Raw genomic sequence first — 27,583 nt, 5'->3', positions numbered from 1 at the left:
AAGCCCACACCCAAACGTAATATGTATACATGTCTGTAGTCAAAGACTTGTGCTTCGATACGGTCGTTAGGTCAGTCGCCGTTTAAGTTGGCGACGCGCACTCTGTTGTGTCATTACCATTGACAATGACAGCCAAAAGTTTAATGATGTGCCAAAATATCGCTGTGCTTGTACTTATGGGGTTAGAAGAACCATGACCGAGACGAAAGCGGACGTTTGTACAATAATTGAAAGCGAAATATAAAATTGCACAAAAAAAAAGACAGAACGCCTTTTGATGGCCATTAAAAGCAGGTTCTGTTTAAAAACTAAGACTGTCTCAAAGCCACCCCAACTTGAACTGACCTCTATTTGCATGAGCTTTACTTTCTTTTCTCCGTTTACACTTTACTCCTGTCCAGCATGGAAGGTGCGGGTGTAATGGAGGTGAATTTTAAAGTGTCAGCGTTGTGTGGCATGAATTATGCTATGAATTAAAGCATAATTTCCTCGGGGAAATAAGCGAGAAATCGCAACGATGCACTTACGTTTTATTCACGCCTTTTAATTTCACTTACATTTTTACTTACGAACTCATTTAAGTGCATATAAAAGGCAAAGCTGTTTGGGATGACAGTCTCATTTTATTGCTAACAGTCAAGAGCAATGCCACTGAGGTTGTATGGGTGGGTATTTGTTATTACATATAAACTTAAAACTTAATGTTTAAGTGACTTCAACTGATATTTTCTTAAAAAATGAACTGAGTGCATTGGTGGAAGTATAGTTACTAATTGTCACTAATCAGATATAAAAACTGTAATAAATTAAAATGAATATTAACTTACTTATACTCTCGCAACAAAAGTTGCTAAAGAGAGTATTACAGTTTTGTTCACATAACGGTTGTTTGTAACACCCAAAATTAAACGAGTTAGATATAGGGTTATATATACCAAAGTGATCAGGGAGAAGAGTGGAGTTCAAATCCGAATGTCTGTCTGTCCGTCTGTGCAAGCTGTAACTTGAGTAAAAATTAAGATATTTTGATGAAACTTGGCACACTTATTTCTTGGCACCATAGGAAGGTTGCTTTCGAAAATGAGCAAAATCGGACCACTGCCACGCCCACACAATGGCGAAAACCGAATACACATAAAGTGCCATAACTAAGCCATAAATAAAGCTATGGAAATAAAATTTGGTATGAAGGATCGCACTATGAAGTTAAGTAAGTTTTTAAGTTTTTTGTACATATCTCGCAAACCAATAGAGCTATATAAACAAAACTTTCTGCAGTCGTTTTTTAGCCACTTCCTAATACAGTCCAAAAATGAAAGAAATCGGATCATAACCACGCCCACCTCCCATACAAAAGTTAGGTTAAAAATTACTAAAAGTGGGTTAACTCATTAACGAAAAATGCCAGAAACACTAAATTTCACATCAGAAATGGCAAATGAAAGCTGCACTCAGATTTTTTTACAAAATGGAAAATGGGCGTGGCGTCGCCCACTTATGGGTCAAAAACCATATCTCAGGAACTACTCGACCGATTTCAATGAAACTTGGTTTGTAATAGTTTCCTTACATCCCAATGGTATGTTGTGAAAATAGGCCAAATCACTTCACAACCACGTCTATTTCCTATATACCAGAACTTTGAAGACGATCTGAATTGTTTACTTTACAATATATAAAGTAAGCACTAGTGAAGATATCGGTGCAGAACTTTGCACAAATACTATGTTAATAGTGTGGCAGCCCCATTCTAAAAATCGCCGAAATCGGACCATAGGTTTTTAAGGCCCCATATATCGAACACGAGGACCTCGGTGCTTCTAACCTAACATTATGGTTTCCAACTTTCAATGGACTTTATACAATATATATGACGAGTCTGTTGGTCCAATTGTGTATTATCTAATATAAATAAAGTTAAATAAATAAATTGCGAGACCATAAAATGTTCGGTTACACCCGAACTTAACCCGTCCTTACTTGTTTTATGATAAATTTAATGTTTTATGGTGACAATTCATCAATCTTGGTAATCACAATACAATTTACTTTAGCACTTGTTCTTGTTATTGTTGTTAATCACAGTTTTTGTTTATGGAAATATTTTTATGAGTTTACAACGCTAGGCGACAGCAATCATTAGTGGCCATCACAGTAATGATGATAGCGGTTTGTTTTGTTTGTGTTTCCAGGTACAAAAGTTGAAAACAAGATTTCACAGGCAATGCAAGTGAGTTGTAAACAGAATACAGAATATAATCGTAAACAGTGGCAGTAAGCTTAATGGGCGCCCGCCTCCTTCCAGCAGGCAGTAGTAGGGCTATTAGCAGTTTCATTTGCGTGTGTATTGACACATATTTCTTTCTTGTTTACCTTTCAGCTCAAAAAGCGCAATGAAAATTATCCCACAAATGCCGGCCGCACACTTCCGACGCACACGCGAACATAAGCGCCCGCCTCCCCCCACTTGGCGCGGCCTTCAATGGCACGATTGTCGAGGCGTGCTCGACTGTTTACACACAACGCCAGCGACCACCACAAAAGCGGTGGCGAAAATAAATATATAATGAGCAAATAGCAGCTAGAATGTTTAATGTGGGTGAGGGGTGGTGCTGGACAAATATAAATGCCTGTTAATAAAATGGCACCGGATATTAACGGTAATTTTTGTGCTAGACATCCTTAACATAAATGCTTTGGCCAGTGGCGAAGCGCTGGAACGCGTCTAAAGCAAATAATAAGAATGATTTATGAGTTTTTAGTGGCACTTAATTACACCCAACTAATTCAAAAGTAATAGAGCACATTCGTACATATAGTATATAAATATTTATTATTTGTACTGTTGTATATATGTATGTATATATAAATGAATCACTTTGGTATTATATTTCTGCATAAAGCTTTCACTTTGCATTTGCCATTGCTTTAAAGTGATTTATGAAAATATAATTTGATGTAATATCTTTAGTCATGAATAAAATTAATTAAATAAGTTATAAACGCATAATTCTTTAAGGCAGTAGCTTTTTTTTCTGCTTTACAGGCTTCAAAAAATCGAGTTTTTGTTTTGTTTTAAATCTCTTCCAAAACTATCCAGGAATATGTCTTTAAAATTCCAGAGTCCAATTCGACATATTTTCGAAGCTAGAGCAGTTTTAGTGGCCGAGCGTCGAGCAGGTGCGAATGCTCGGGCAGACCCGACCGAAAACTTTAAATTGCGTTTTCTCGAGTTTTCATTTTCACAAGTGTTAGAAAACGGTGCCGGCGATAGCAAAAAGAATATATGTCCGAATGAAAAAAAAAACAAAGTGATCTAGCTTCAGTAATAAATTATCTTCTATTTGAACAAAAAAGTTGGACAAAAGTATTATTTAAACTACTTGTTTTGCAAATTAAAGTCAATTTTTTTTTCTTAAAAAAGTGAATTTTTTTTCAAACTTTGAAAAAATTTGGAATTTTATAACTTCTTCGGTATTTTTTTAGTTCATAAAGAAAAGAAACTTCTAAAAATTAAAAAAACAAATTTGGTTCGACTGTTTCAGATGCATCGCACGACCTCCATCACAGGCACCGATTTACAAGTGCAGACTCCAGGCGCTCCAGAAAGATACTTACAACTTTGAAAAAATTTCAATATTTTTTAATAATAAATATTGTTTTTTAAGCCTTAAATATAGTACAGTATCGTCTTAAAATTCCGTTTACCACAATCATTTCCTTCCCTTTAAAAAAAATTGCTAAAAAAACGATTTTTTCGGTTTCTAAAGCAGCCTACTGCCTTAACTGTAAATTGGAAACTTGAAGTTAAAATATTTTCAAAACAAGTTTTTAGCTTTAAATTAGTAAATTCTACACTCAAACTTTAACATTAATCTTAAATTAATATATTTTTTCTCACTCTTTGTGAAAACCTAAGGCCTACCATTTGTTGCAACATCAAGGCTCTGATAACTAACTTACCTCAATATGAACTTCAAACTATTATTGTTACTATCTGCCAACAGATAAAACGGAAATAACGTATGCCCATTGCTTATACGTAAAGACAATAACAAATTTCCAATAAAATGAAATATTTTTGCATTTTCTAAACAAGTTATGTAGCAGATGATGTCCTTGTGCCGTTGCGCAACAAACAAATTATGGCATTTCCATTTGCCTCCAATATTCCATGCTTGAGTGCGTTTGCTGTTATCAGTATTTTGCAGGCTGCAGCCATTTACATAATTGTGTGGAAGGAAATTTATGCAGGCGTATGAGCAAGCGAGCATACAAGCATGGAGGTGCCATGCCACATATGGAACCATGTGTGTGAACTGCTGTATGGCTTTACGATGTTTTATGTGCGAGTGTGCACGGATTTATAAATAATTGCTTGCATGCATAAAACAAGATATGTTGCATAACTATGTAGATTACATATACATAAGTACATAAGTAAATATGCATGCCATTTAGCTCAGAATTTCAAAACTAATATTCGAAATAATTTTAAATTCCTTTGAAGCTTTTTAGAACTATAGCAAGTTAGGTTAACTAAGTTTGATTCCTTCCTAATACTTATGGGGGTATTCTTGTCTAGACGCATGAATTTTAGGCATTTTTTAAACTAATCCATTTTTTATATCCATTTTGTATATGTTTTTTATTGACATTTTAATAATAAAATAAAATAAATAAAAACCAAAATTCTTTGAGATACGGGTGGAGTGGGGGCTTCAAAAAAACGGTGCGTCCTGGTTGACTTGATTTCAACCCTTGTAGAGATCTAAAACACAAAAAGCAAGAAGATTCTTCATTAGTAAGGATGTCATTATCGGGTTGACATTAAAAAAAAAAAAATGGCGTCGGCTTGAAAAAAAATTTTTTTGACCGGATTTTTTTGACCTTTTTGAATTTTTTAAAAATACTTCAAATCAAAATTTTTGGTAATCTAAGGCAGGCACGATAGAGCATTGTTAAAGAAGATAAATACCAAATTTCAAAGAAATCGGTTCAGTAGAACTTGAGATATCTTGTCTACCACCTCAAAAAAAAGTAGTTTCGAGAAAAAAGCGTTTAAAGTTTAAAGACCGCTCGGCCGGATCGGACGCCACGTCAAAAAATCGGCTGTATCTCCGAAAATAAGTCGAATTTTGAAAAATCCTTCCAAGGTTGAAAGTTTAAACTTTCAAAATATGCAAAAAAAAATCGATTTTTTCAAAATCCTAGACCAGAATACCCCCTTATTGGAAAATAATGTTATCGCAGCAAGAAGTCGTACGCTACTGCTAAGTGCGCATTTATATCAAATTGATGACTTGCCATGCATAAATTACACTAACAACTCTATTATGTGGGCTGGCTACACTAAGTTTGGCAGTTCAAGTTTCATTATTCATTATACAGCTCCCGGTGTTCACATTAACGCCACAACCACTGCTGTGCCCCCGCCCCGCAATCGCTCATCGTGTTGTCATCAGCGCTGAGCACTTATAATTATGTCATTATTGCAATTGAATGGTTGTGAATTGCTGCCTGCCAGCACATATTGAATGAGTGAATCGCCTAGGTGTGCAGTATATGACCAGCAGTTCATAATTCGCCACTTACAGCCGCCGGCCGTGCGCTACTCCACTTCATCAGCCTTCGATTGGTAGCGTTAAACACCTTGTTACCGATTTGTTAAACCAGCCGCAGTAGGAACAGCGCAATTGGCTGCAATGATGTTGATAAGCTGCTTGTGGTCATTTTGCCAAAGCGTGTTTTCACGGTGTTTGCGTTTTACTTTCACATTCGCTTTTCGGTTTTGCGAATTTCCTTCTTTCTTTCTTTCTTTTCTTTTTTCTTATCATAATTCATAGTTTTTTTTAGCTTTGCCGTAATGAAATTTCGCTATAAGCGACGGTGAAGTGTGAAGGCAAGGAAAATTGAAAAATTGCATGCGATGCGATCCGGCGCTAACTAAGTATCCATGCAGTTGCACCTGAGTACTCGTCTTCTTAAGTACTTTTTAATTTCACAACTGCTTCATTCTCACGACCACAGTACATAATTGACGTTTATCATAATTAATGACTGCGGGGAGGAAGTGCATTTAATTAATATATTCTTGGTGCATGCTCGAAAGCGCCATTCAGAAGAGGCTCGAAACGGATAGAACAGATTTACATTAGTTTTAACAGTCTTGTATAATTTAATTACCATTATTTGTTATCAATTCTACATTTATATATCTGTAAGTGCTATTACTTAATTTATGACGCAGTGTTCAATTACATAAGCTATGGTCAGTTTGAGGAAAACTGTTTATGTTTTGCTTTTGTAGCAATTTTCCTTTGTAAACAGTTGCTATTATTTTGCTCACAGCTGTAAATATCACGACTAGTCTAAAGTGTCTATGAGTCTATGAGTGTCTTCTTCTGTGTAGCAGCAAATGCCTTGCTATTACCGAATTTCGGACTATTTGCGACGCTTCCACCGGAGACAGCATAAAAATTAAGACACAATTTTATGCCTCAGTCCACGTTTATGACCATCATTATATGTAATGAGTACCGCGTTTTGCAAGCTTTATGGCCAATGAAGCGGCTTAAAGTTTATAAACATTTTTTTAGAAAAAAACTTCTTCTAAAAATAATATAAATAACACTAAGAGAGTACTTTATAAAGGTAAAATAAAAATTCTAAACATTAATTAGAACCTTAATGCTTTTATTGTTTTCAAAACAAATCTGCTTTGCTGCTGAAGAACCAGATATTCAGAGTCTGAACTCACACATAGCACTTCTAGCTGCTCATAACATATTTGCGCTCTCCCACAATGAGTTATTTTGAGTAAAAGCTCCAGAGCGCGCTCAGAGCTGATTCGGATTGCGGCTCTCTGTTTATGCCCGAAAAGCGCTCAACGCTTAGCGTTCTGCGCACTCGCATTCAGCCTTGGCAATGACAGAAGGCCGCCAACCGGCAACTGCTGCAGCACAACAACAACACGAAGAATAGAAGAAACTAGTGTGGCATCGCAGTCTACGCTCAATCTTAGAAGCGCTGCCACTGACTGGCAATGACTTTTGGCTGTGCTTGCAGTTGCCACAACCGCACCAAATCAGTTGTTAGCCGCATTGGCAGAAGAGCGGACGCGTTTACGGTTGCGCAAAAGTTGACGAATAGCGAACACAAAATTCGATAAGAATTGGTGCAATTGAAGTGAAGAAAAGTGTTGTAAAAATTGAAATAACTGTAATTCATAATTCTGTGTCGTGTGCCGCTCACTTGCGTTTTTCAAAGCCAAGGTCCCGCTGATAGTTTTTGTGCGTTCTTTGTGACTTTTGCTAGCGCGTACGCCCACGTAGCAGATCTGTGTAGCTCGCCTCTGTCTGTATGTGTGTACGCAATACTCCATTTGCCAGCGTAGAAAGTGTTGCGCTCATTAGGCGCTTCTTTGTGTAAAGTCAACAAAGCAATTCTTTCCGAACGACGCGAAATATATACTTTTTTTAATTAAAAAGTCGCATTCAAAGAATTTAACAAAAATAATAAAAATCGTGAATAACACAAACCAACAGCGACGAATAAACAAACTCTTTGTAAAACAACAACAACACAAACAGTTTGAAATTTCTGTTCCCCAGCTGTGATCGCACCTTTGGCCGGTGGTAAAGATGCGCTTTCGTTCCAGAACTGCATCGTGGCTGCCCAGCAGCTGCCGCGCATCGACAAAGCAGCAAGCTGCGGCGCACAGCAATGTTGGTTACGGCATTTTGCTTGTTGGTCTCCTCTTGCAGGTGCTAATAGCCGCCGCGTCAGCCGGTGCCGTCACAGCCGGCAGTGGCGGAACGAAAGGATTACAGCGCATGCGGGCAGCGAAGGTAGCGCATGTGCATGGGCTGCAGGCAGTGCCGGAGAGCTTGAGTAACAATGAGGCGATGATGACAAAGAACAAGCAAAGCAGGCATGTTGACGGCAGCAATCACTTGACTGGCAAATATGGTGAGTTCAGTTTGTAAGCACGTTGTCAGCGATTTTGCGAATTGTTAAATATGAAATGTTACCCAATAGTTGCGAAATTAATTGCAGTTTTTCAGTCAACGTTAGCAAAGGCAATTTTAGTTATGTCTAGTTGGTAAATCAACAACTAAGGCTTTCATTTACCACTTACGTATATACGAAGGTAACAATTCACCAATAATGGGCATCTCTGCGGGAGCCTAACATATTAGCTAAAGCTTCTTCATGTTAAAAATGCGTCCGAATAGTTAATATTGCTGAACGGGAAGTTCTAACAAATTAGATTTCGACACGCCTAAGATCAATGCCCTTTACAATTTGTGGTACTCGCGTGTAGACTCTAAGTTTCTGTTAAACAAACTTTGATAAATAAGAGATATATTATTATTCATACTCATTTTGTATTCAAATACAAAAGAAACGGACTGGTTGGTTGGTTCGACTGTTTCAGATGCATCGCACGACCTCCATCACCGGCACCGATTTACAAGTGCAGACTCCAGGCGCTCCAGAAGAATACTTACAACTTTGAAAAAATTTCAATATTTTTTAATAATAAATATTGTTTTTTAAGCCTTAAATATAGTACACTATCGTCTTAAAATTCCGTTTACCGCAATCATTTCCTTCCCTTTCAAAAAAAAATTGCTAAAAGAACGCTTTTTTCGGTTTCTAAAGCAGACTACTGCCTTAAGAAATTATGTAAATATGAAATTTTTCATCTGTTTAAGTACTTAATCGTTACTCTGAACTATTTGCTAACAAAAACTCCAATTATTACAAATAGGTATTAGTTTCCATATCGAGACATTGAATTTATGCCAAAGCTTTATAAATATAAAAAAAAAATATATAAAAAAAAGCTAAATGCAGAACTATTTGATGTAAATTAGCAGAAAAAATATTCTTTAGTTGAAAACCAGATGTACATATTCCTCACTCAGAGTCATACCTCTAAACACATTCAAATGCTCTTTGAGGTGCACTATTCTTCCGGACGTGCTCATTTAAGTCAAATTTGTTCATATTTCTCTCATATATAAATGCAAAGGCAATCATACTCATACATGTATTTATGTAAATCTCCGGCCATAAATTACCATAGTCGACTGACCGACTGATTTGCTTGCTGTCTCTGCATGAACTTCGCACCGATTCCGTTTGCTCCCTTTTTCTTACAGTTTCTTTTACTTAAATAGTCTCGCTAGATGAACGCATTCAAAAACATTTCACCAGCACTCACCTCACTTCTCCATATATTATATTTAGTCAGCAGCGGTGACAAAGGCACACACATACCAACAAATACCATAGCGAAGATGCAAAGCGTGAACTAAAGGCGTTGAAAGGCGATCAGCACATAATGGCTGATGGCAGCAACAAAAGATATGTAAAACTGCTAAAATGCCAAATGAAATTGTTGCCTCATTAATTGTCTGTGCGCAGCTTCTAAACGTCGTTTTCAACTGTCTGCTTGACTGTCTGGCAATCCGCCTGTGGTCACATCGCAAACAGTACGAAGTGTTGCTGTTATTGTTGTTTTGCCTTAGATTTGAGGTGTTTTGTTGGCATTTAAAGTTTAAGTTTTTCTTTTCGGTTTTGCATTAATTATTTTCCTCTGCGTTGTTTTTTGCCACACAGAAATACAGAAATCGGTGTTTTACGACGAAAGTTTGGCTGGAAAGTCGCAAGCATGCACACGGTCCCATTGTTTTTGTGCCATTGTCCAAGGGTTTTGTTTCTAATTTGTGCCGTTAAACACAAGAATGACACAAAAGCAAATCGTTCAACGCAACACCAACGCTACAAACACACACACACAAGCACGCGTGCTTCAGCGCGACAGACAAATTGTTGGTCGTGATGCTGGTTCGTTGCTTAAGTCTTTTGTTTTTTCGCTTCAAAATCGGAACTTCAGCGTCGTCGCTTAGAAAGCAAAGCTTCGCTGCTCGCCAAATATGCAATTGTTTACGGAAAAGAAAACCTTTTGGCTTTTACATAATTAATTTTTATTTCTATTTTTGTAAATGTTTTTTGTTTTTATTTCTATTTTTGTGCTTGGTTTTCTTTTGCTTGTCTTTAGGTGAGCGTTTTCGTTTGATTTTTGCCTAATTAGTGTTTAAATATAAATAATGCTAATGAGTAGTAATCGACGTTGGGTAATTATGTACTTCTTGTGCTGGGCAATGAGTCTCACGTCTTTCAAGTGGGTAAATAAGAATGTGGAGAGGGGTTTGTGGGTTCAAAAGAGCACCGCAGAATCTGGGAAAAAATTCGCTTTTGTCTCACAGCTTTGCTAATAGAAAAGCGGTCAAATAAACTGGGGTAAAGGCAAAATCCATGTAAAATTTTAGGTAATACAGGCTAATAATTATATAAATATAAATTTTGATATGATATTTGCTATTGCATTTATCTCGTACAATAAACTATAGGGTGACTGTGACAAAATTTTTTAAATATGTCACGGAATAAGTTATGATAAAATGAAAAATATTATAATCAAGTTATTGACATAGTACAGTTATACTATTAACTCGCATATTTCAGTGCGAATATTGTTTCTAAAGTTTGTAATTTTAAAATTCAAAGTTAATATAACATTAACCCTTGACCTCATTTAATACTAAATAGAAGAACAAATGAAAATATAATAAGATAGACAATTGCGCAAGGAAATAAGTAAATTAAAGGTAGATTAACTCATATGCCTCCCAGAAGGTAACCAGTATGAATACAACGAGTCGCGGACATTTGCAGGATTAAGCATTTTTGCTTATATCTCAAACATTTTATAAGTTTCTTTTCTTTATAAACTAAAAAAATACCAAAGAAGTTTTAACATTACAAATTTTTTCGAACTTTGAAAAAAAAATTCACTTTTTTAAGAAAAAAAAACTTTAAGTTGCAAAACAAGTAGTTTAAATAATACTTTTGTCCAACTTTTTTAGTTCAAATGAAGCTAGATTACTTTAGTTTTTTTCGATCGGTCTTATATTCTTTTTGAAAAACGCGCTTTAAAGTCTGCCTGAGCATTCCAACCTGCTCGATGCTCGGCCACTAAAACTGCTCTAGCTTCGAAAATATGTCGAATTGGCCTCTGGAATTTTAAAGACATATTCTTGGATAGTTTTGGAAGAGATTTAAAACAAAACAAAAAAATCGATTTTTTGAAGCCTGTAAAGCAGACTACTGCCTTAATTTTTCCACTTTGTACTTAACCTTTTATACATACTAACTAAGCTCCAAACTTATATTTATTTGCTACAGCTGTGCGTATATATTCACCTCTAAAATTTGTTAACTTGTTAGCTAAGATTAGAGATCTTCCTACAAACTTTCTTTTCTCTATTAAATTCTACTAACAACGCCAGCGAGTTTACAAATAATGACCAAAAGCTGTTTTATGGTGGTCATCAAGGCATAAATATGCAAATGAGGGGAGTTAGTATGTCGAGCTGCCCTAAAACTGAGTACACATTTATTAAATTGTAAACACTGGGTGATAAGTGAACTAAATACAGAAATGAAAATGCGTTTAAGATGCCAGCAGCAGTGAGTTTTCGAATAACAATATATTAAAGAAAAAGATATTGTAAAACTACAAATGAACTCGCACTAAGGTAAATGCACATTTGATGTGTAGAAAACGAAAAGTCACTGAATTACGAAGGCAAATGTGGCATTAATTGTTTCGAAAATGCAGCAAACATGATTTGACAATTCCAGAAAATTACAATAACAATGAGCTGTCAAAAGCGCTGGGAAGAAGCAGCACAACCCGGACAATATGCTTTCATTGTCCAACACAATGCAACAACATGAATGCAACAACTCAACGAAAAGCTTGTGTAATAGCATAGCGCGGCGCTTTGTTTGACTGCGTTACTATTTTCCATTATTTTGTATTTTTATTTTTATTATTCGAATTTTTTGCTTGGCAATCACTGTTAAGTGTTAATATTTGAATGCTTTTCGTATTAATTAAATTGTGTTGTAGCATGCAAAAGTGAAAGTCCCAGCTGCCTGTGTATGTGTGTGTGTGCTGTGGTACTTAAGCGGCAACGCACTGATTACCAGCAGCGGAATGGCGCTGCGCTGGGCGTCGCCTTTGAGCATCGGGCGGCATAACAAGATTAGATGGTTTGTTATACTTTCAATGGGCATGTAATAAATCATTTACTTAAGAGCTTATGAATGTTTTTTTTTGCCGAAAAGCTTCGCTTTGATGGATTTTAAACGGTTGCAGCATGTGGCTGAAAGTGAAAATCGGACACAAATCGAACAAAACACGAACAGAAACTGTATTGAATGCGCCACAGCCTCAAGAAGTGCAAAACAATAGACTTACCGCTCGCCGCTTAAGTCTTTCGTGCGCTGGGCAGTGGCATGATGATGGCGGCGGCGGCGGCGGTGCGTTGTGCATTGGTCACAGTTAAGAATGAAAGTCTATAAAATTTAATGAAGCGCTGCTAGATGAGTGCGGTGAAGTGGTTGGTTGCCTTTGTTTGTGCACTTGCGGTTGAAGAACAACAACGAAAGTGCCGCAATTGAATTCGTGCGAACGGCGAGTAAATTTTGCGAGTTTATTTTGCGTTGAAAGTGCAAATATTTATTTTGCAATAAAATTCTCAAATGAACTGCAAACATTTGCCACTGTGTGCGTGTGTCATGCGCGCCAGCTTTCGCCTCACTTACGCCACCAGCTAAGCTACGCCTATAATGAGACACTACCAGAACGCAACTTGTTCTGGCGCGGTAGCGCGCATTCTAGTCACGTTTCTTCAAAGCGGCGGTGCGGCACTGACTTTCTTTGCACTCGCTTTATTTGGTTGCTTTTCATTTTTCTGTTTTTCTTTTTTTTTTTGTTTTTTTTTTTTTGTCTTAAAACGCGTTACACCTCCAAAGTCAGTGGTGCCACCGGCTACACCAACAACTAAAACATATTTCAGCACACACTGTCGGCGCGTTGAACAAATGACGCTTGCCACATAAATTGTCAACTTAACTGTTTACGGTTGAACGGCTGATTTTTTACTCGTCTGACTCGAATGATGCAGAAACGCAACAAGAAGTACAAAAAAAAAATAATAATCAAAAACCAAAGCCGTCTTATTTGCGAGGCAGACAACCGTTCATACCGTTTCACAACGTGTACACACACACACAGCCATAGATTCTTGTCTGCAGAAACCCCACACACAAACACAGAGGCAACGTGCCGCGAACAGTCATTGACCGTCCATCGTGTCCACCTCATGTTCTCAGTGTCAAGCATTTAGTGTTTTTGCTGCTGTTGTTGTTATTGTTGTTGTGTTGGGCATTTATTGACATTTTATGTACCTATTTAGCGCTAAATGCGCACATAAATAATACAACAAAAAACCAAACGAAACGACCTTTTCGAGCGGCCGCCACAAGCGCCTGCTTTTACAGCGCGCTCCATCGGCGCTTACCGTTAAACCTCGTTTGCATGGTGAGAAACTTTACGACACCACTTTTGAGCACTCCAACCGTTGCGAATGGGTTGACACTCGTTGTGCGCACATAAAAATACAACTAAAGTAGATAGCAAATGGCTTGCAATTAAGTCATACTCGTATAACTAAATAGAACATTTCATAAATACAAACCAAAATCATCGGAATTATATCTGCATGTGAATCGTAAATATCTGGAATAAATAAATTGGTTATTAGTACGGTTTCGTTCAGTTACAGATAACTGATTGAGATGTGAGGTCATGAAGGAATGAGCTTAAATTGATGTCAAATACTATGCAAATTTGACAGTTCATCTAAGCTAACTACATGGAATCTGCATATATTGTGATTCACTGTTAATCATATAATAATAATACTAGAGACAATGCGAATTTGATTGAAGATTAGATATAGACATCAAAATGACAAAGAATTTTATCATCAAATACTCTACCGTTATATAGTATTATGGTAATAAATATACAAGTAGTCCTATAAGCTTCCTCTTAAGGCTTTAAAGGCTTCAAAAAATCGATTTTTTTTTATTTTAAATCTCTTCCAAAACTATCCAAGAATATGTCTTTAAAATTCCAGAGGCCAATTCGATATATTTTCGAAGCTAGAGCAGTTTTAGTGGCCGAGTGTCGATCAGGTGCGAATGCTCAGGCAGACTTCAAAGCCCGTTTTCTCGAGTTTTCATTTTCACAAGTGTTAGAAAACGGTGCCGGCGATAGCAAAAAGAATATATGTATGTCCGATCGAAAAAAAAACAAAGTGATCTAGCTTCAGTATTAAATTATCTTCTATTTGAACTAAAAAAGTTGGACAAAAGTATTATTTAAACTACTTGTTTTACAACTTAAAGTCATTTTTTTTTTCTTAAAAAAGTGAATTTTTTTTTTAAACTTCGAAAAAATTTGGAATTTTATAACTTCTTCGGTATTTTTTTAGTTCATAAAGAAAAGAAACTTATAAAAATTAAAAAAAAAAAAAAAATTGGTTCGACTGTTTCAGATGCATCGCACGACCTCCATCACCGTCATCGATTTAGAAGTGCAGACTCCAGGCGCTCCAGAAAAGTACTTACAACTTTGAAAAAATTTCAATATTTTTTAATAATAAATATTGTTTTTTAAGCCTTAAATATAGTACACTATCATCTTAAAATTCCGTTTACCGTGATCATGTCCTTCCCTTTAAAAAAAATGGCTAAAAAACGCTTTTTTCGGCTTCTAAAGCAGACTACCGCCTTAATCTATAGGTCTGCAACTATAACTATAACCTTTTAAAAGCGGTTGAGAGGGCGTTGTACTAACTTCATCTAATCTCAAACCAACTATCTAAATAACAGTATTTTAACAACGATTAAGACATAATAGGAGTACGTTCATCCGATTTATGTTCCAGATCCATAGGTATTCTAATAAGCAATATAGATATTCTAAGCCCGGGTCTTGTAAGTTCTTTGCTTTACAAATTAAAATTTAAGTGAGTCTTGAAAGAATTCGTTAATACGTCTCCAATTTAATCACGAACTTCCTGCTGTTTGTCTCAATAATCCATCTCAAAATCCAATACTTCATTCGAACACAACACCTTTTTCTCTCAGTGTATTCTACCGCTCAAACCGCGTACAATTTGTGGGCAGTTTTTGTCAGTGGTCTCGGGGATTTTAGCGAAAATTTTGTAATTTGTTTACATTTAATTTAGTTGTTTGCCGTTTTTGTTGCTCGTCATTTGGCGCATTTGTTGTACATGCAACATGGACACATGTGTGTATATCGGCATGTGTGTATATCTGTAAATATGCACATGCTGTATGGATGGGTTGGTGTGTAATGTGGCTGTTTTCGCTATTTTCGCCGAACCTCACTTGACCCATTAACCGCCTGACATTATTGCAAGCTTCCGAAGCTTACTTAGCAGCGTGTTTGACAGCGCCTCAGCACTCAGTGTTTTGTTGTTTTTGCTTAATTAAAAAATCTTTAATGCGAGTAATTTGACGCTGACGCTGCTGCCATTGGCATTTTTCGTTTTGATGGAAACTTTTCCGAACTTGTCGAATGTGCGTGCCAATGAAATGGCAAGAACGTTGGTGAACGTCGCTTGTTCGCTAGCCGCCAACGATGATAGTGGACTTTTTTTTTTGCTTGTTCTCTCCTACTTTTTGGGTACATTTGGTATTTCGCTACGATTTTTTTTTTTACTTTTCTTCAGCGGAAAGTTTCGCTTACGAGTTTTATTAAACCGGAAGCTAAAGCGGAGGTGACTGGTAACTCGTGAAAAATAAAATACAAATTTTACATTCTTAGGGTTTTTAGATTGCATTAATAAATAAAAAATAAAAGAATATATATTTAACAAAAACCGTAAATAGAAACTCTTCAATGTACCAATATTCTTGGGGAAAAAGTTGAAAATATTGAAATTTAAGATCATTGAATTGCTTGAAATTTAAGATAATTAATTGTTATGGAATTAGACACGATCGTAAGATTAAGAATTCATATTATTCTTACTACTTAAACCATGGATAGCAGTTACACTTGAGTTCTTAAGAAACTTTAAAGTTATGCAACAAATGCAGCAACATAAAATTCCAGTCATAAACTTTAACTACCTTACATTTATAGTTGGTTATTTATTTTAATATTTTTTGTACGGTCATAAGCAATTTTATTACTCGTAGTTAGCACTGTGGAAACGTAAAACACTTTTAGCCTCAACAAAGGAGTTGGGCACTCAACACCTCAATAATTATAATTGCATGTGATAAAAATTTCTTAAAGAGCTCACACGTTTAGATGTAGCTTGAACAATAAGCCACAGGGATTTAATTTTATTATATATGCATATACATACATACATATATATGTATAAATAAAACTGTTGGCAACAGAGATAAGAAGTGGTTTGGTAACGTCATTTATAGCTGTAAACGTGTAGTATATTCGTATAGTACGGTAACTCTTCCGCCAGACTACATAAAACACCGCTAGTGGCAGTTGCATGGACCCTACGCTGACCGATCCAGGGATCATTTAAATTAATTAAATGCAACATTTCTCTGCTCTCGAAAGTGATTTGATGCCGCGCTTTCAAATGGTGATGGATTGGAAACCGCAATGCGGCATAGACCACAATGCAATTACCGAAATGCTATACTTTCCACACAAAAGAAATAAAGATACCACAAGAAAGTATGTCGATTAAAATGAAAAGGTGGCATCATAGCATTTCTTGCGTAATCAGAAAAACATTCGATTCTCCACAAACGCCAAACGCTTTATTTCTAACGAAAGTGAGTGCAAAACAGTCCGTTGCCACTTACCACTTACGCCAGCAATTGGCTCATCCTTGGCGTAATATTGCAGCAATTTGCATTAAATTGCACTTTGCATGCAACAAACAGACACAAATTGCATTTAATTAAATTCACATTTGCCTGCCAACTTGCCAGCTGTGAGTGTTTGTATTTGGCAAGCGCGCAGGCGCATTTCTATACGGTGCATATGCATATGAATATACGGTGTATGTATGTATGTATGTAGGTGAGCCATTTGTTGATGGCCACTGTTAGTCAACAACAAATGGCCCGGCTTGTTGCATTAAAAGGGTTATATATTGTTCTTTCTTTCTGCTGTCAGCACCGGTAATTGCTGACCATTTCCTGCCACAGTCGAGCGAGCGATAAGTTAATGCAGCACTTTTTAAAAGGCAGGAGTCTTGGCAGCTGTTGCTGCAACGGTTAAACGATGAATGTGTAGCGATGCCTTGCAAAGTGCCTTAATATATGTGTCAGTTTGTGTGCACAAATATGCATTTCAACATATTCAAATACATACATAGATGCATACATACATATATAGTTACAAGTACCAATACATAGCAAGTCCATTTAGTAAATATGCGCCGGTTTGCGGTTATTAGCTGCGGATATTAGCATAATTGCAAACATGTCTATCGTTTTCTCTCGATGATTTCCCTCACATCTCACATTGTCATTAGTGACAATCTGCTCCTTCTCGTTTACCACATGTAATTACACAAGTGGATTGGCCGGCGCAAGTAAGAGTGAAAATGTGCGTTTAGCTGGAAATCGCCGCTTATTTGCTGCAGGAAATGGACAAAGAATGGCGGAACGCAGTTCGCAGCAAAAGTCTTTTGTTTAACATATTTACATATGTACATATGTATTTCTTGCTCTCATATGCAAATTCATGCATTCAACCGGATTTCTACAGCTGAGAAGCAAGCAACAAACAAGCGTTGTAATTCTTGAGAAACTTCTGAAAGAGGAAATCAAAAGTGATGTGAAAATAAATGCTTTTCAATTATCCATTGCGAATAATTAAGCAAAATAACGCTTACAATGCAAATGCAGTCTTCATTGACGGATGTATTGTCATTGCGCTTAATGGGAAGTCGATGTCTCAGAACTAAATACCTACTAAGCGATGCTAACAACACAGCTAAACAGAAGCTAAGAAACTTGAAAATTTAAAAATAAAATAAAAAAAAATCTTCCTATTTTCGATAACTTGTTTTCTAGCCATACGCTGCAGCCTTTAAGAGCACTGAGGCATTAATTAATGATTCTAACCTAAATCTAAAATGAGCACAACAACACAGTTCACTTACAAGAAAATTGCATTTGCTCACAGCTGCTTGACTGGCTCTGCATACTGGGCAGGCGTAGATCTTCAGAGCTCTCAATTAGGCTGTCAGTTCCGCCGAATAATGAAAATTAAAATTGTACAATGAAGCGAAACGAACAGCGAAAATCGTAACAGATGGGTCAGTTTACGCTTAAAACAGCAAAAAACCGGTAAATTGTTGTATTTTCTTATTGTTGTTGTAATATCTTGTAAACTTGAGCGCATTCAGGCTCGTGTAGACATCCATCGATTGCGAGTGTGTGATATGCCAAGGATGGGAGAATCGGAGTAGGCGCTGGGAAGATCCCCAAAGCATTAAGTTATCCTAAACGCTGTTACTATCGGGCATTTGATCATTTATTGCACGAAAATATTTGTGCAACATAACACCTATTGCCTCACATCTACCCTCATATGTACATAAATATATATTTACTCGTATGTATTCGCACGGTATATCACACTTCCGTTGCCACTTCGATGCTTAAATGTATACGTTTGATTCTACTTAATATTGAATGTTGCAAGATGAAACCGCTGTGGCAAGAAAACGTGCTAAGTCTTTGAGCGGCAGTAGCAACAACTGTGTTAAATTGCAACAAAAACCTTTGATTGTAGATAAAGTAGGAAAACGGTAGTGATGACACGCGAGAACGTGAGGGTCTTGACAAAATTCTGCAATTCTCAATATTAACACTCATACCCAGCAGGAAAGGAGTGCTGTCAAAATTATTCTAAGATTTTATTAAAGTAGTTTTATTGCAAAAATATTTATTAATTTTTTTTTTTAATTTTACGATGGAAATCCACTAAAAAGCTTCGTGGCGCTCCAAAACAATACCTACAATGCTTCCACAGCCGCGATTATCATAGCGATAACAGAGGTGGTGTGGCACAAAATGTTAATTGATTGCTGTTGCTACTAAATATCTCGAAATCATACAATTTACAATAATAAAAACCACAAGCAGCAACTGTGCGGCAGCTTGTTTACTTTCTTTATTGTCATTCGCTTTTTTTTTAATTGGGAAAGTATGCTCTAAAGAAAGTAAAATGATTTTATAGAGCACACAAATGGCGCCAGCATACCGCTACTTGGCACAGCTGACCTTCAGCAAACATATTAAAATGAATGCACTCAAAGACAACAGCGGCGAGCTCCACTAACCCCTTCCTAAGCAACTGCAGTAACGACAGAAAGTAGTGCAATCAACCATAAACTCTCCAATGGCCAACTGACCAAAATCATGGCGGGTTCAACTCTAAATGAACTCAGCTGCAGCGATTCTGAGCAAAATTTGCGTTTGAGTTTTGTAGAATAATTTGGCGTTAGCATGGCAAAGGTCAAGCGCCAGTCGCAAAGGGGTCAAGTGTCAAAAGCGTGCGTCACAAATTTTGCTGCTTATGCTTCGACATCTGCTTCTGCTTGCTCAGAAGACATGTGGCTATGCAATTTCGTATTTTTGTTTTTGTTTTTGTGACTCACAAGCTGCTGCTGCGCTGTCGTACAGCTGCTATTCCAACAATAAATCGCTATTTTCATTCATAGCATTGTACGCGGCGACAGCGATGCCATCACTTACTCGTACATATTTGTTGTCTATTATGCCGAGCGACGGCAGCGAATTGGGTTAATACACTCGCCTTTAGTCGCAACGAGTGTCGGTTGCTGAGTGTCAAGAACGAGTTCGTGCCGAGCGCGTTTAGAATGACTGGCGTGATTGAGTTTACATTCGAGGGAAGAACAGCTGCTGCTGCAACAACAACATCAATAACAGTTTTATTGGCAACAATAGTAGGAGCGACCGACCGACCAGCAAAAGCTTTGCCGTTTTCACTTTTCGCATTGGATTCGCTTGGTTCGTGTTTGGAGGAGGTAAACCCCTGGTCTATCAGTAATGCACTGTACTGTGGCATGTACGTGTGGCACGAACGCTGGCTCAATGGCCCGCTTGTTGTGAAGCTCAAGTTGCAAGTATTTGACGTTTATTTGATTTGTTGTCAATGCGTTTACTGGCCGGTGGTTATGGCTGATGCTTGATGGTCTTCGCACCACAGTGGCCGCAACTCAAAAACATCTGCCACCGAGAGTGCGCTGGCTTGGCTTTCGTAGACGGTGCGCTTGTGAGCATTTACTACTGTGCCTGCTTCGTTTCGGAGGCCGTAAGCAATTTGTCAATTCGTTACACTTCGATTGAGCTCCTGTGTCTTTCCGCCAACAGTCATCGGCCACTAGAATATATTTATTGCATATTTGTATATGTTCTAGAGATTAGATCTGAGTTGGATTTTTTGGATTTGAATTATATTCAAAGAGCTATTTTTAGACCCTGATTCCTTAACCCCTTTTTGGATTCCAACACCTCTTTAGTTGAATAAATTTATTACAATTTATTACATAGCGGCATTATTCTGAGTATTAGTGAACGTCAAGAGTCACCTCGCTGATAGCCAAAGAAGCAGCAACAAAGTCGGTGGCTTAAAATTTAACAAGCTGCATAGCGCTTACATAGCACTGGCCATACTCCTGAGGGAGTAATTAAAATGTTTGGATTACTAAGCAGCCAAAGCATTGAAGTAACCGCAGAACACACACACACACTCGTACATATAATGCCACACAACTACTAAAGCCCAAAGCTCACCAACGCAAAAGCCCAGTGCCCCACAGCCCATGGCAAATAACAGCACTCGACTCGAAGTGAAGCAGTGATGCGACTTTGTTCTTGTGCGCATGCGTTGCAGCACCGTTGGGAATAGTTATGCATGTGGCAGAAGCACACTCATATGTGTGTGTGTGTATATATATGTGTTTATAGAATAACAAATAAGAACAACGGCAACAGCTGCAACCAAACAGATAACAAAGTAGCAGAATGCAAAGAAGAAGAAGCAGAAGCAGAAGCATAGCAGTCAGCATCCGTTTACGAGTGTACGAGATGTTCAAGCTGCCAGAACATGCGCTTGGATCTGTGTGTGGTGTGGCATCTTTCCGCCATGCCCGAGCTAGTTGTGCGCGGCGGGGAGGCGCTTGTGGGTAGAGGCAAGTTTACCATAACTGGCACACCTACATACGAGCACCGAGCATCAGTTGCGACGAAGTGAGGGGCATTATGCGGTTGTGGCAGTTGCCGTTGCTCGGGAATGATTCTCGACTGCAGTTACTTTCGCATGCAGCAAATAACAACAAGAGTGACAACTTGTTGTAACAAACAGAGTAAATCTTCTGCACTGAGTTATGTATGTGTGCGTGTGTATGGAAATGTGGCAAATATTTAATAGACTCAGAAGCTTAAATATGCTAATACCTTTTTATTCTTTTTTATTAGTTTTCATACTTCAATAATTCTCAAGCACTTAATGCGCTTCAAACGTCAACAAGCCGAGATTTTAATAACCATAATTTTCTTGTTCTCTCTTCGCATAATTACAGAGATACGAAGTGTTTCGGGTGAGCCCAATTACAAATCCGTTAATCTAACTTGGGAGGTTGAATTCGTGCCCTCCGTCGATTCGACGTCGTCGACGACGACCGATATTGATGCTATCACCAACAGCAGCGCCGAAGTGGAACCGCCGAAAGCGTTTCAGATTTTCTTTTGTGAATTACAGTCATTTGGACCGCATCGTTGTCGCTCCAAATTAGTGAACGAAACGCAACAGCTGGAACCAAGCGGTAACGATGACAGCAACTACAACGACAATAACAACAACAACAACAAACTCCGCAATAAGAACAACAGCAACAAGAACAATAACGTAGAAGACGAAGCGGCGAAAAGCAGGTGAGTGTTAACTAACTATTCTAATAACACATCAACTGGGTCACTGATAAAATCAGCACACAAAGTAGAATAGAACATGCGCACCGCACACTCTAGGCTTAGATGGCGCAAAATTATCATTATCATAATGCATTTATCAATATTTCTATAATCAGCCAACGGCAGATACGCCATTACGCGGTGCAAGTGGACAACCTCCGCATGGCCACCAAATACAGCTTCCACATCCGACCGCAGGCGAAGCGCAGAAATATGAAAATCACTGGACGCTCCGAGCTTTTCGGCAACGAAATCGACGACGAAGCGAAGGGCGTGCCACTCAACGGCGGCCAAACTATCATTATACCAACGAAAGGATGTAAGCATAGATTAGCTAATTTGTAGCGCAGTTGAGGCGGAAAATTATAGAGATTTGATGATACAAAGTAAAATGCTTTCCTTTCTTTGTCGTTGTTGTTCCTACTTTACAGTTGCTGCACAAGCTACACGGTGCTTGCCACAAGCCTCAGAGATCGAAGTGGAAACCGGTCCATACTTTGGTGGGAAGATTGTTGTAGATGGTGGCAATTGTGGCATAAAGGGAGACCAGAATGATCCCACCGACCGTTATACGATGCGAATTGATCACAAAATGTGCGGCAGTTTGGTGAAGCCGGAAACGAATACGGTTGAAACGTTTATAACGGTACAGGAGAAGTTGGGCATCTACACACACAGCACCAGAAGGTAAATAGAAGATGATGAGACTCTCTTGAATATCCTCAGAGAATGAATTATTAGGACCCTTTATGACATATTTCCTTAAATACTTTAAAATGTGAAATTTCGACTAAAACTCCAAATACAATCGGTGATGGAGGTGAGATCGAAGAGAATAAGCTCGAAGAACTAAAAAAAATCATTCTTATAGTTCTTAAATAATATTTCCGCCGTCCCCTTAACTTTGTTTCTCAGATTCGTCGTGGTTTGCAGTTTTCAATCGGGAATGCAGACGGTGCGCGCCAGTTTTACAGTGCCCGGCAGTGACGGCGTAGCCGCGCCTGTCGAAAATGATCCTTTCGAGCCAGATGACCGTCTGGGCCGAGAACAACGCCACATGCGTTTTGTGGACAAGAGCGCATTGGTTTTGAAGGAGCATACACCGCTGGAACCTGCAGCACCGGCAGCACACACGCAAGCTTTGGAATCGGACGAAAGCATTGCGCTGGTCCAAGAGGTAACCGATTCTGCAAACATCAGCGCCGAGGGTAGAAGCAATGAAAGCAGTAATAACGCTGCTAACGAGCTGTTAGCCGTCGACGGCAATGACGCGCCGAACAGCGTGGCCATGTTGGAGGACATTGTGCCTGGTGTCAATGAGCAGCACATAAAGCACGCAGATGAAGAGCTGAAGCTGCAGGAGATGGACGAGCAGCATGAATATGCTGCTGTGCCGACAGTGCCGGTGACGGCGGCACGTGCGGCCAAATACGCGAAATTAGTTCGCGAGCAGGCAGCCGCTAATTTACTGGCAGATGCGGCGAACACCAGCGGTACAATGAGTGTGGAGCAGTGGTATCACTTACACAACACAGCTGAGGGAAGAGGTGAGTGCATGCCAAGCTGTTGCTATAATCTTGTACTTATATATTGACTATAGAGATTCTTAAAAAAAAATCAAACAGCAACACTTTGACCTAACATTTTTTGTTGTTTTTTGCTACCTTTTCTACGTCTCAGGTTTCGCTTCCACATTGGAGCGCATTTCGTCGAACTCCGGCAGCATTATCATCACCGCTTCGCTGTGTGTGATAGTTTTGGGCATCTTCGTGTTTGTCGTGTTTCGTGAGGCACGTCGTCAGCGCTACATTCGCAGCAACATTAAAATGCAGCAGTTGCACTCGTCACGCGCTTCATCGTCCACATCGCTGTCAGCCAATAAACCTCAACCAGGGAAGCGGACAATGCCGCGTGCGCTGCAAGCTCAGCTGCCGCAGGGTTCCATGTAGAAATCCTATGGCGGGTCTTGCCGTTAACTTATTATCAAGTAAATTAGTAGGAAACCAGAGAGTAAAGTAATAGTTTTAAAATGAGATTAGATTAGTTGAATAGCGTATAAATTAAGAGAGAAATATTATATTCAATATAGTAATGAGTAAACCGTTGCATACGCACCCGTAAAATCTTTGACCAAACTCCAGCTATGCTCATTCGTCTTGTTGAATGACAACGGAGCTTCGGCATGAAGACCGTTGCACCATTTAACTCAAGGTGACTGAGCATAGATGTGCAAATCGTAATTAAATGAATATTTAGCTTCTGACTACTCTTTCAAATAGCCAAAAATAAAAAATAAAAATAAATAAAAAAAATAATGAAAAAGCTCTCAGATCGGAAATACTTTTATAAACAGAAATTTCGAAATCTTCTTCTTAGCACTATATATAATCTTACTTATAAATTATTTTCATACTATTAGGAGTATTATAAGCGTTGATAAAATTAAAACAAAAGCGCTTGATATTTTACAGTTATTTTAGTTATTTCTAGACTCTGAGCTATTTTATTTTGAATGACTAAATAGCACGTACTAGCCTTTAGTATTTCACTTCGACTTTAAATGCTAGCAATTAAGTTAAATATTATAATATCATAAGATAAGCTTAGCACACTCTTTAAATAATCGTATATAAGTGAGAAATGTATAAATTATCAAATAAATAAATAAATCACCACAACAAATACAACAACTCACATTCGCTCTTATTTATATTTTCTACACGCCACATGGTCTTCATTACATCCACACTCATTTGGTATTTATTCCACTCGCATAGACGAAATGAGTGGTAAATTGTGTCACCGTTAAGGCCCCGTATTTGAGTGAGAAAGTTCATTTTCTAGGCCAGTTGCACTTCTTGACCCTTAAAATGCGCGCTGCAATCGAGCGCACTTCGTTGCTCTTGAATTGGACGTGCGCATGCGCAGCATCCCGCCAACGTGGCCTAGCCGACTCGCCGCCTAACTCACTCAAGCCTATGCTCGTTAGCTTCATTGCTGTTGTGACGTCAAAGGCCACGCAGCTGTGCATACGTAAGTAGGTGAGTCGGCCGCTGCCACTCATCTCGGCTTCATCAGCAGCCGATTCAGTGGTGGCCGACCGACGCGACCCACCGACCGACAATCGCAACGAGAATCGAGGGCGAGCCAGAATCGTGACTCGAACGACTGCGCGTCCACCGCCAGCTGATTGTGCTTGAAGCCCACAAATATTCTACTTGTTCACTCGCTTGCTTGTCATTATCATTCTCGGGGCGTTGGCCCCCACCATTTGAATTTAGACTAAGATCAGCACGTTTCGGCATTAATTCGAGTACGAGCACTTAACCGCCAGCGAAAGCTATTTAAATGCGGCAAACAAAAGTGGGGTTCATAAATATGTCCAAGTGTCGACGCCGATCGAAGACAAGAGAATTTATGCTGCATTCTGTCTGAAAAGAAAAATATTTCGTTGACAGTTATTCTTTGTGGTCGATTTGGTCAGGTATGCAGCCATGGATTTATGACAATCTTAGAGAAATGCATAAATATTGCATTATTCACCGCCTTCACCTTCTGCACCTTCAGCGCCGCTCCACTTGCCGTCGCCGCATTGTCCGCAGTCCAAACAATTGCTGCCTAATTAACGTAGCGTTCATAATTTATTGCAAACAGCGCCGTAACTTCGCCAACAACAACATTTTATCAACCGTCGTAAATCAGCAAATATTCACAAGCAACAACAACAACATTATTTTTGGTATTTTTATGAAATTGCCGCGCGAATGCGAATGTACTCGTATTGAGGAAAAATTGAAAATTCTATGGCCGCACAGCGACAGAAAAATAACAACAACAACAAAAGCTACAGCAACAATAGAATCAGTATAATAAAAGCGGAAAGGAACGCGCCTATCTGATGGCAACAAATGGCTAAAGAAAGCTTCAAATGGCCTGCCTTGACTTCGTCTACGGCGTTTGCGGTGTGCTTTGACGTTGTGCCGCCGCCGCACTGCCAGAGTTGCCAGTTGTGCTTTTTCTAATAACAGACATTGAATAAACTGAGGCTAAATGCTAATTGAAAGGAAATCGGAAACACATTTATTAAGAAACTAAGTGGCTAAGTAATTGTAGAAAATTAGAAGTGGACTAGAATTATTTGTAGAATAGTAAAAAAGATGGGAAGTCAACTTTCTTCAGACTACAAAGCCATCGAGAACTAATTGAGTACCTAATAGGAGCTAATGTATCTAGAGTGAAAGTCCCTGACGGTTATTCCATCAATGGATGATTGTTTGGTGATCGATCTAAGATCCACAAGTACCATATTTCTCCAAAACTTTTATATACTCAATTCCCACCATTTAGAGCTTGTACACGCGTACCTTTATACTTCTCAGCAAATAATTCGAATTTTTCATAAATGCTACGGTTGCCAGCGCATTTCCTGGAACACCTTGGCAAGTCCGCTTGGGGAATGTTGAAGGTTAGGCAGATATTAGACAACCTCCACCGGCACATCCACACAATTGTAGGTTTGTGTGTGCGAATCCAAAGAAAAGAATGCTGTCGACAGACATCCGAGGCGCTGATGCTACTTGGCAAACCAGAAAATGGGAGAATAAGTATGTATGAGTACGTAAGCGCCAATGGAAATTGCCAAACTTGCAGAGGTCAACCGCAAGTGGCATTTATACAAAGCGAGCAACAACAACAGCTGGTACAACGACAACTGCAACAATTTGGCAAAGCAACGCCGAGTGATGGCACGTACTTTGGCGGGAGGAAAACATGTGTAATCGCGTGTTTTCGCATGTTGTGGCAAGTACAGCGTGCAGCTTGGCTGCCAGGCAAGGCAGCGCGGACAGAAGTTAAATGAAAGATGTTAAAGGAAAATTAACGTGAAACATGGCGAAAATTTTATGGCAGCTTGAAAGGCTGGTGCTTCACAGTGGCAGTGCAAATAAATTATGACAAGATAACCAAAGGGAAGGAAGAATGTCGAACGCAGTTACTTACAGTCTTCAACTGCATGCTAATGTCCATAGTGGCAGCATTAGTCGAGACAGTTGCCAGGGGTATGTGAATTATGCAATGCCACAAGGAGTTGCTGCCTGCTTATATGGTGGCTGGGAAACGTAAGTATACTTCTCAAGGAATTTGACGACCTTTGTGTGTTTGGAAATTACTTGAACCATTGACACTTTGCAACGCTTCGATCATAAGTGAGGGAATTATTTTCATAAAAATGCTTATGCAAAACATCCAAAATTACATAAACAACCAGAGTAATTACCGCAAAGTAAATAACAAATGAACAAAAAAGAAGCAAAACCGCTCCAAAGTACCAAGTTTCGTATACCTTCTGACACTGAATGATGATCTCAAGCTTGGTATTTTGCTGTCAGCAATGCAACTGTTGCTGATACCCAAATTGCTATGCACGCGGCCATCACTTCACATTACCACATCAAGCCATGAGTGGTGGTGAGTTCTTAGCCTCACATCAACCGTTGCTGGCAGAGTGACTGCAGTTTGTCAGCGTGTCTTATACGCGTATGCAAGTTTCTGCGCATATTTCTAAGCACTTTACCTCCCATTTTAGGTTGTGGCAAAAATGTTGCAAATTCTACCTGCTGCCTGCCTCATA

General features: G+C 38.6%; 1 protein-coding gene across 1 annotated transcript; it reads left to right on the top strand.

Moving 5' to 3' along the window:
- The first annotated feature begins 7,063 nt into the window (after positions 1-7,063).
- On the top strand, positions 7,064-24,608 carry LOC105209699 (uncharacterized). Its single transcript, XM_011180261.3, has 6 exons — positions 7,064-7,971; positions 21,564-21,915; positions 22,071-22,273; positions 22,386-22,641; positions 22,870-23,501; positions 23,635-24,608. Exons 1-6 carry the CDS (start codon positions 7,644-7,646, stop codon positions 23,901-23,903), a joined length of 2,040 nt encoding a protein of 679 aa, XP_011178563.2. The 5' UTR covers positions 7,064-7,643; the 3' UTR covers positions 23,904-24,608.
- Positions 24,609-27,583: the final 2,975 nt, after the last annotated feature.

Source organism: Zeugodacus cucurbitae, chromosome 3, assembly GCF_028554725.1.
Source record: "Zeugodacus cucurbitae isolate PBARC_wt_2022May chromosome 3, idZeuCucr1.2, whole genome shotgun sequence".
NCBI classification, from domain to species: Eukaryota; Metazoa; Arthropoda; class Insecta; order Diptera; family Tephritidae; genus Zeugodacus; species Zeugodacus cucurbitae.
The sequence above is the reverse complement of the archived record's forward strand: the minus strand, read 5'-3'. Positions and strand labels throughout refer to the sequence as shown.

Bases quoted from the DNA above. Each gene is read 5' to 3' on its own strand.
- LOC105209699 (XM_011180261.3), top strand. From the start codon at position 7,644: ATGCGCTTTCGTTCCAGAACTGCATCGTGGCTGCCCAGCAGCTGCCGC. The intron at 21,916-22,070 runs GTGAGTGTTAAC...TTCTATAATCAG, and splicing joins GACGAAGCGGCGAAAAGCAG to CCAACGGCAGATACGCCATT. The intron at 22,642-22,869 runs GTAAATAGAAGA...TTTGTTTCTCAG, and splicing joins TACACACACAGCACCAGAAG to ATTCGTCGTGGTTTGCAGTT.